Source organism: Scomber scombrus, chromosome 24, assembly GCF_963691925.1.
Source record: "Scomber scombrus chromosome 24, fScoSco1.1, whole genome shotgun sequence".
NCBI lineage: Eukaryota > Metazoa > Chordata > Actinopteri > Scombriformes > Scombridae > Scomber > Scomber scombrus.
In genome coordinates, this window is record NC_084993.1 from 601,089 (window position 1) to 612,133 (window position 11,045).

The 11,045-nt window shown below is 39.8% G+C and overlaps 1 protein-coding gene across 1 annotated transcript in view; it reads left to right on the forward strand.

The window, feature by feature from the left end:
* The first annotated feature begins 1,119 nt into the window (after nt 1-1,119).
* tbx19 (T-box transcription factor 19) overlaps nt 1,120-11,045 on the forward strand; it is a 14,071-nt gene continuing 4,145 nt past the window's right edge. Inside the window, exons 1-2 of the mRNA XM_062414841.1 lie at nt 1,120-1,388; nt 4,002-4,278. Coding sequence (XP_062270825.1) covers nt 1,120-1,388; nt 4,002-4,278 — 546 coding nt within the window. The remainder of the gene's footprint in view (nt 1,389-4,001; nt 4,279-11,045) is intronic.

An 11,045-nucleotide genomic window follows, 5' to 3' on the forward strand; every position in this document is an offset into this window, starting at 1 on the left:
AGGTTTTAGCAGGTTGACTGTTAGATTTAACACATAAAGACACATTAATGCACTTTATTACATTGTTTAGTTCATGAGAAGAACTCAAAGTTCCCAAAAATGCCAAAATATAAAGATTTGGAAGGTTTTTAAAGGTGAATCTGGTTGAAATTTAAGTGAAAATCAAACGTACATCTGGATTAAATCAATGACAGTAGGGGAGGAAGGAAGGAGAGTCGACTCATGAATATAAAATGATATAATCAGAACACATAAATACACTTTATTACATTTCTAGTGTCATCATATTGTAACTGAGACCCTAAAGTTCCCAAATATGAAGGTTTACAGAGTTTAAAGGTGTATTTGGTTGAACTATGAGAATAAAACCAATAACTGTTCACTTATATTCATTTTATATTTATTTCAGCTCTTTTATAACGTCGACATATTTTTCATGGAAACTCAAAAAGCTTCATTTCATTTGATCAGTTTTAAAGAGTCAGATTTGAATATTTCACTTAAATTAAATGTTAAATGTTAAAACACCTCAATGAGTCCGTCTGACTGAGAGGAGGAAGGAAGGAAGGAAGGAAGGAAGGAAGGAAGGAAGGAAGGAAGGAAGGGAGGGAGGAATGAAGGAAGGAAGGACGGAGGAAAGAAGGAAAGGAGGAAGGAAGGAAGGGAGGGAGGGAGGAAAGAAGGAAGGAAGGGAGGAAGAAGGAAGGAAAGGAGGGAGGAAGGAACGAGGGAAGGACAGAAGGAAGGGAGGAGGGAAAGGAAGGAAGGAAGGAGGAAAGAAGGAAGGAGAGAAGGGAGGGAGAAAGGAAAAGAGGAAGGAAGGAAAGAAGGACAGAGGAAAGAAGGACAGAAGGAAGGGAGGAAGGACAGAAGGAAGAAAGGGGGATGGAGGAAGGAAAGAATGAGAGAAGGAGGGAGGAAAGACAGACAGAAGGAAGGAAGGAAAGAAGGAACAGTCAAAACAGACGAGGTCAATTTAACCCGGGAGGACGACACGAAGGTTAAAATGAAAGGACGCCGTCTTTTCCTAAAAATTTATACCGTAGAACTTCAATAAAGAGAGTTTGAGGAGCTTCAGAGTATTTAATCAAAGAGAAGTTAATAACTGTGTGTCTCCAGATGAAGGTGGAGGGTTTACAGGAGGACGAGGAGTCTGGTTCCGTCTCCTCGGCCGACCGGACCGCCGCCACCGCCTCCGTCCGCAGCAGCCCGAGCTCGGCCGAACGCTGCATGTCTCGCCTGCTGAGCGCCGTAGAGAGCGAGCTGCAGGCGGGCCGGGAGAAGGGCGACCCGACGGAGAGAGAGCTGAGAGTAACGCTGGAGGACGCGGAGCTGTGGAGGAAGTTCCAACACATCACCAACGAGATGATCGTCACCAAGAACGGCCGGTAAGACCAAACCGCTCGGCACTGATCGGGTTGGTGTGATCGGGCTTTCTGTCTTTAACTGACTCAGGTCATAAGATAAGATGCTGCTTTATTATTCTGCAGGGAGAAAACACACTGCTGGGTGTCAAAAGGAGATTAAATCTATAGAAAATGTGACTAAATTACATTTTATGGTCGTTTTAATGATTCTGGTTATTTGGGGGCTCGTCCGTGATATTTGGGGTCGGTGTGATCGTCTCTTTAGTTTCCGGTATATTAAGCAGCCTGAGAGACAAATAAAGTGACTCTGCTTTCAGTTTCTATAATTACAAACAAGCAAAAACACATTTATAGGTTTCAAATGGGATTAAATCTACAGAAAATGTGACTAAATTAATAAAAAGGGACATTTTATGGTTGTTTAAATGATTCTGGTTATTTGGGGGCTCGTCCCTGATACTTGGGGTCGGTGGGATCGTCTCTTTAGTTTCCGATATTTATTCTATTTAACTCTATTGATTTTATTAAGTGCAATACCTTCCTACTATGTCACCTTTTTGTACCTGTCTGTGTGTGTCTTGTTTTTATTGTCTTAAAAGCACAAATGGAGTGAAACCTGTAATCTCAAAAGCTTTCTATTCTATCTTCTATCGATATATAGCAGCATGGGAGACAAATAAAGTGACTCTGCTGTCTGTTTCTATAATTACAAACAAGCAAAAACACACTTATAGGTTTCAAATGGGATTAAATCTACAGAAAATGTGACTAAATTAATAAAAAGTGACATTTTATGGTCGTATTTTGTCATTTTCTTATAATACTGATGAGTTGGGGGCTCGTCCGTGATATTTGGGGTCGGTGTGATCGTCTCCAGCAGCACATGAACCTTTTATCTCTTTATATATTTTCTCTCTAAATGCTGAAATTTAATAAAAGAGAAAAAGAAACATGAAGACTTTGAGTGTATGTGTTTGAATCTGACTCCAGATCAGTGATCCTATTAATTAATTATTCATTAGTGTCGATAAAACGATATTTAGCAGCCTGGGAGACAAATAAAGTGACTCTGCTGTCAGTTTTTATAATTAGAAACAAGCAGAAACACAATTATAGGTTTCAAATGGGATTTAATCTACAGAAAATGTAACTAAATTAATAAAAAGTGACATTTTATCTTTAATAATGCAGATTATTTGGGGGCTCGTCCGTGATATTTGCGGCCGGTGTGATCGTCTCTTTTAGTTTCCAGCAGCACATAAACCTTTTATCTCTGTATATTATCTCTCTAAACACTAAAAAACAGAAAAAGGAACATGAAGACTTTGAGTGTATGTGTTTGAATCTGACTCCAGATCAGTGATCCTATTAACCGCGTTATTCATTAGTCTCGATAGCAGCCGTCAGCGCTGCAGAGGCGTGTTGACCCGTCGCGCCCGGCGGTGGGAAAACACTCCATTCACACCTGCCGAACGCCACTTCAGCCGCTGATGGAGAGAGAGAGTGTGTGTGTGTGTGTGTGTGTGTGTGTGTGTGTGTGTGAGTAGAGGTAAAAAGTTGTAGCTGCTTTTTGCTTTTTTGGGAAACTGACGTGTCGACAAATCGAGGATCGGGGAAATGTTTGATTTATATAAACGTTAAAAACTTGAGGCGAAAATATTCTGACAGTTACAGATTGACTGTTCCTTCTTTCCTCCCTCCCTTCCTTCTTTCCTCCCTCCTTCTCTCTTTCTTTCCTTCCTCTCTCTTTCCTCCTTTCCTTCTTTCCTTCCTCTCTTCTTTCTTTCCTCCCTCCCTCCTTTCTTCCTTCCTTCTTCATCCCTTCCTTCCCTCCTCTTTTCTTTCCTTCTTCCTTTCTTCCATTCTTCCTTCCTCCCTCTTTTCCTTCCTTGACTCGAGGACAACAGGAGGGTTAAAGGACCAGTTCCCACATTTTCAACCTCAATGTTTGTTTTAAGACTTTAAAACCAGAAACCTTCTTTTATGTTTAGTCCAGAAAAGCCGAATCTCGTTGACTCTGATCCTGTTTGTGAAGCTTTAAAACCTTTAAAATTGGAGACTGTTTTAATAAAAATAACATTTCAGGGTGTAACTTACTTTAAATCATCAAATAATCCAATCAACCTGCAGCTGCTCGTTTATTTTAAGTTAGTTTTAAGATAAAATGATTCCAGCTTCTTAAATATGAATATTTTATGGTTTCCTTCGAACAAAATGAAAGATTTCAAGATGTCAACCGGTCGTACAGGGAACGGACGGCCCATATCAGGGGGTCCGATACCCCGTACTCCCGGAGAACCCCCCACAGGACTCCCCGAGGGACATGGTCGAATGCCTCCTCCAATGCAATGGAGACAAGAGGAGATAGGGTGAGAAGCTCGGTCATCCGGGAGGAGCTCAGAGTAGAAGTAGAAGTAGACCCGCTGCTCCTCCGCATTGAGAAGAGCCAGATGAGGTGGCTCGGCCATCTAGTTAGGATGCCTCCCGAACACCTCCCGGGTGAGGTGTTCAGGTCAAGTCCCACCGGTAGCAGACCCCGGGGAAGACCCAGGACACGCTGGAGAGACTATGTCAGTGGAAGAACACGATACATAGATAGATAGATAGATAAAGCTATATTCTGTCTGTTTCCAGGCGGATGTTCCCGGTGCTGAAGGTGAGCGTATCGGGTCTCGACCCCAGCTCCATGTATTCCTTCCTGCTGGACTTCGTCCCGGCCGACGGCTGCCGCTGGAAGTTCGTGAACGGCGAGTGGGTCGCAGCGGGCCGAGCGGAGGGGCGGGGCGAGGGGCGGGGCCACGGAGGCATCTACATCCACCCAGACTCACCGAACTTCGGAGCTCACTGGATGAAGGCGGCCGTCACTTTCAACAAGGTGAAACTCACCAACAAAGTCAACGGAGGAGGACAGGTACACACACACACACACACACACACACACACACACACACACACACACACACACACACACACACACACACACACAGTATTAAACAGCCTTATCTGCAGAAGTTTTAAATCGAACACAAAGCTTCATATTTTAATGCTTAGAAGAAACTTAAAGAGTTAAAGAGTTAAAGAGTTAAAGAGTTGTAAGAACAATGAAAGCACATTTCCATCTTCTACCTTTTGAAGCTTTTACTGGAGAAAAAAGTCAAAAATTTAATGATTCTGAATTAAAATCTTCAGCTTGTTTTTTCTTGCTTGAGTTTCGAAATAGATTTAGATGGACAACAAAATAATGTTTGAGAAGGTTGTAAGTGGCTCGGTTTATTTCTTCCTTTAATTTTTACATTTTCTTTCCCTCATTCCTCTCTTTCTTTTCCTGCTGTTTGTTCTCTTCTTCCTCCCTTCCCCCTCTCCTCCTCATCATCCTCCTCTTCTTCTTTTTCTCCGGCTATTTGTTAATTCTATTCTTTCTTTCTTTAATTGATCAATTTTCCTTTTTCATTCTCTCGTTTCCCTTCTTAGGGATAGATAATTAGGTAATGCACAACACATAAGACCCTTTTAAACCCCTGTGTCTCGGTCTAAAGGTAGAGTGTAGATGTTTTCTATGAATTGGACCCAGAACTGATAATATAATGGCGGCGAAACTGATTAATAATGTTGAGAGTGGAGAGATCGACAGGACTGGATTTGAGTCGGGAGAAAAATACTAAATCTTTGAGAGAGGAGGAGATGTGGTTTGTATCCGACTCTTCTGAGAATGTACTTACTAATACTTTGGGATGTTGTTCTCCTGAATAAATAAGGTTATAAATTAGTTGAGTGGTTTTAAAAATGACTTATATAAGAATGATGAGCTCAGACAATGATGTCTCAAAATCAGCTTTCATTTGGCTTCAGACAGAAATGTAAAAGAGTCAAGTCTGCTTCCAGATATTTGAATTAATCTTGAGGCCAACCAGGAAGTAACTTAAAACTGCATTCTATCAAAAGGCCACCAGGGGGCGACCGTTTTGGTGTCAAAAGGACTTCCGTCTCTATACAAGTCAATGGAGAATTCACCAACTTCTCACTTGATTTCTAACCTCAGTAAACGTTTTCAAAATGTGTTTATGGTCTCAATCGCTAGTTTAAAGCCTTCTTCAATGCAGTATGATGTTCATTTGGGACATTTTGGCCTCCCTGATTTTATATGTGACGATAAAGCAGGGTATGCATTAGGGCGTGGCTACGTGGTGATTGACAGGTTGATTGGTTCACAGGTTCAGGAGGGCGCCTCATGCTCCTCCTGATGCCCATATAAGTAGAATCCATGTTTTTATTTTACCCAGCATGCACCTGAAATGTTCAAGGTGGCGCTGCTCAGATCCGATACTATTGGCCTCCGAGCAGCAGTCCACAAACCAATGGGTGACGTCACGGATGTTACGTCCATTATATATACAGTCTATGAGTCTGACTCGGTGGTTAAAAGCATGAGAGGTGTTGTAAAGAGGAAATAAACTAAATAATAAAGAAATATACACACTGGTGCTTCTTCCTGTTAAAGGGAAGTTTCACCTCACTGCTCATGTGGGAATGTTTGGTCTCTTTAAATGAAATTAAAGAGTAAAGTGTTGACCTGCTCTATGTGTAAACCGCCTTGAGATGACTTTAGATTGATTGATTGATGCAGGAACGCCGACCTCTCTCAGATCGGATCACTACGACCGGATCTACTTTCTCTACTAGAACTTTACTTTTCTCCAAAGTGGTTCCTTCGCTGACTAATCATCTTCAGTTTCTCTTTTTTTTTTAGACGTTTCAGTATTTTTAAACTCGGCTCATCGTCACCACGTCTGAGTTTTTCTTGTCATTTCAGTGTCGAATAACCTGGAAGTCTTCTCACAAGTCTTCTTCCACTTTATTCTTTTATAAATGTATTTATTTATTTGTTCGCTCTCTCCTTCCTTCCTTTCTTTTTCTAAAAATGTTCCAACTGCTTTCTTCTCTTCTCTTCTCTTCTCTTCTCTTCTCTTCTCTTCTCTTCTCTTCTCTTCTCTTCTCTTCTCTTCTCTTCTCTTCTCTTCTCTTCTCTTCTCTTCTCTTCCTTCTTCTCTTCTCTTCTCTTCTCTTCTCTTCTCTTCTCTTCTCTTCTCTTCTCTTCCTTCTTCTTCTTCTTCTGTCCATTATCCTGCTCTCCATGTCAAGAGCAACTCCTCTTCCTCTCTCTCCCTCTCTCTCTCTCTCTCTCCCCCTCTCTCTCTGTTATTGCACTGGAGTGGGCGAGAGACTACCGCCTCTAATTAACCACTTCAGTCCCTCTCCTCGCTCACTTCACCCGCTCGCCCCCTCGTAACCACGGGAATGGGATAAACAGCTCTTAATTGGCCGGCGGCGGTTTAATGCACTTCCTGTCGAGAGCCATTTCACTCAGAGAGAGGAGGCCTTCACACACACACACACACACACACACACACACACACACACACACACACACAGACACACACAGACACACACAGAGAGAGACACACACACACACGTGCAGCACTACAAAATTGGCAATAATGTTGTTTATATTTACCCCATTATCCCTGTCCAAACATCACACACACACACACACACACACACACACACACACACACACACAAAGTAATGCAGAGTTGGAACAGAGAGCTCGGCCATAATGAAATAATTGCTCAGCTTATTTGTACATTATGGTAATTATGTTTTTTACTGGGAAATTAATTTACCCATCATGCTTCAGATGGACGAGAGAGAGAGAGGTAAACTATATTCAAAAAGAGCCCACACACACTCCAGCTAATGTGGGCACTGCCAGGGTACACACACACACACACACACACACAGAGAGGCGGCGGTGGGGTCAGCCTCTCAATCTGAATAGAAAACAGTTTGTTTTTGTGTGTCCGCTCCGGAGAGCCGGGATTGGTTAATTGGGGCTCGTTAGCGAGGGAGGAGAGAGAGAGAAAAGACAGATGGATGAAAGAGTGTTTGGGCCAAAAGACAAAGATGGCTGCACTCCATCAACTCTGCTGCACACACAACTAAACACAACTACACTCAGATTAGACTTTTTTTTTTTTTTGCTGTTGTTTGTTTTTCATCTTTTTAACGAGCCGAGTTTTCAAAAGTTTGAACAAAAAGAAGTTTTCACATCATTTATTAAAGTAAAAATACCAAAAAGCTTTAGTTACTTTTCAGATGCAGATTTGACACAATGGATAAAATAACAAGCTTTATAAATACAACACATTGTTAAAGATGGAACCAGAAAGCACATTTCAGATGTCTATGAGTTGTTAACAGCTTCTCACATGCTTTCATTTCTATAAATGTTCAAATTATCCAATATTTCATCAAAAATCAAAGATTAGAGAAAAAGTCCAAAAACTGAAAAAACACATTAGTGTATCAGAACTTAGTTTTTTCTTCTTTCCTCTCCCATTAACCCTCCTCCTGGAGTCAAGGAAGGAACCGAGGAAGAAAGATGGAAAGGAGGGAGGGAGGGAAGAAGGAAGGAAGGGAGGGAGGAAGGAAGGAGGAAGGAAGGAAAGGAGGGAGGAAGAAGGAAGGAAAGGAGGGAGGGAGGAAGGAAGGGAGGGAGGAAGGAAGGAGGAAGGAAGGAAAGGAGGGAGGAAGAAGGAAGGAAAGGAGGGAGGGAGGCAGGAAGAAGGAAGGAAGGAAAGGACGGAGGGAGGAAAGGAAAGAAGGAAGGAAGAAAGGTGAGGAGGGAGGGAGGAAAGAAGGAAGGAGGGAGGGAGAAAGGAAAAGAGGACAGAGGAAAGAAGGAAGAGGGGAAGGAAAGAAGGAAGGAAGGAAGGGAGGAAGGAAGGAAAGGAGGAAGGAAGGGAGGAAGTAAAGAAGGGAAAGAAGGAAGAGAGGAAAGAGAGAGGAAGGAAAGAAGGAAACAGTCAAAACAGACGGGGTCAATTTGACCCGGGAGGACGACAGGAAGGTTAATCATCTCACCACCCCTCACATTTATCTGCTGACCCTTTGGAGGGGCCCCACCCCTAGGTTGGGAACCACTGGACTAAACTAGCTAACTGTATATAAAGTAGTGTAAACTAGCTCCACCTCCAGCAGCTACAACAGTAACATGCTGCTCTAACACTGATGCTTCACTATTAATAATCTAATGATGTCATAATAATAATATATCAGTCAGAGGACCAAACCACTACTTTACTGTAATACTGCATACTACATCACTATAATACTGCAGTACTTTACTGTAATACTGCATACTACATCACTATAATACTGCAGTACTTTACTGTAATACTGCATACTACATCACTATAATACTGCAGTACTTTACTGTAATACTGCATACTACATCACTATAATACTGCAGTACTTTACTGTAATACTGCATACTACATCACTATAATACTGCAGTACTTTACTGTAATACTGCATACTACATCACTATAATACTGCAGTACTTTACTGTAATACTGCATACTACATCACTATAATACTGCAGTACTTTACTGTAATACTGCATACTACATCACTCATAATACTGCAGTACTTTTACTGTAATACTGCATACTACATCACTATAATACTGCAGTACTTTACTGTAATACTGCATACTACATCACTATAATACTGCAGTACTTTTACTGTAATACTGCATACTACATCACTATAATACTGCAGTACTTTACTGTAATACTGCATACTACATCACTATAATACTGCAGTACTTTACTGTAATACTGCATACTACATCACTATAATACTGCAGTACTTTACTGTAATACTGCATACTACATCACTATAATACTGCAGTACTTTTACTGTAATACTGCATACTACATCACTATAATACTGCAGTACTTTTACTGTAATACTGCATACTACATCACTATAATACTGCAGTACTTTTACTGTAATACTGCATACTACATCACTATAATACTGCAGTACTTTACTGTAATACTGCATACTACATCACTATAATACTGCAGTACTTTACTGTAATACTGCATACTACATCACTATAATACTGCAGTACTTTACTGTAATACTGCATACTACATCACTATAATACTGCAGTACTTTACTGTAATACTACATACTACATCACTCATAATACTGCAGTACTTTTACTGTAATACTGCATACTACATCACTATAATACTGCAGTACTTTTACTGTAATACTACATACTACATCACTCATAATACTGCAGTACTTTACTGTAATACTGCATACTACATCACTATAATACTGCAGTACTTTTACTGTAATACTACATACTACATCACTATAATACTGCAGTACTTTACTGTAATACTGCATACTACATCACTATAATACTGCAGTACTTTTACTGTAATACTGCATACTACATCACTATAATACTGCAGTACTTTACTGTAATACTGCATACTACATCACTCATAATACTGCAGTACTTTACTGTAATACTGCATACTACATCACTATAATACTGCAGTACTTTACTGTAATACTGCATACTACATCACTATAATACTGCAGTACTTTTAATGTAATACTGCATACTACATCACTATAATACTGCAGTACTTTTACTGTAATACTGCATACTACATCACTATAATACTGCAGTACTTTTAATGTAATACTGCATACTACATCACTCATAATACTGCAGTACTTTTACTGTAATACTGCATACTACATCACTATAATACTGCAGTACTTTACTGTAATACTGCATACTACATCACTATAATACTGCAGTACTTTTACTGTAATACTGCATACTACATCACTATAATACTGCAGTACTTTACTGTAATACTGCATACTACATCACACATAATACTGCAGTACTTTACTGTAATACTGCATACTACATCACTATAATACTGCAGTACTTTACTGTAATACTACATACTACATCACTCATAATACTGCAGTACTTTTACTGTAATACTGCATACTACATCACTATAATACTGCAGTACTTTACTGTAATACTGCATACTACATCACTATAATACTGCAGTACTTTTACTGTAATACTGCATACTACATCACTATAATACTGCAGTACTTTACTGTAATACTGCATACTACATCACTATAATACTGCAGTACTTTACTGTAATACTACATAATACATCACTCATAATACTGCAGTACTTTTACTGTAATACTGCATACTACATCACTATAATACTGCAGTACTTTTACTGTAATACTGCATACTACATCACTATAATACTGCAGTACTTTACTGTAATACTGCATACTACATCACTATAATACTGCAGTACTTTTACTGTAATACTGCATACTACATCACTATAATACTGCAGTACTTTTACTGTAATACTGCATACTACATCACTATAATACTGCAGTACTTTACTGTAATACTGCATACTACATCACTATAGTACTGCAGTACTTTTACTGTAATACTACATACTACATCACTCATAATACTGCAGTACTTTTACTGTAATACTGCATACTACATCACTCATAATACTGCAGTACTTTTACTGTAATACTGCATACTACATCACTCATAATACTGCAGTACTTTTACTGTAATACTTCATACTACATCACTCATAATACTGCAGTACTTTTACTGTAATACTGCATACTACATCACTCATAATACTGCAGTACTTTTACTGTAATACTGCATACTACATCACTCATAATACTGCAGTACTTTTACTGTAATACTTCATACTACATCACTATAATACT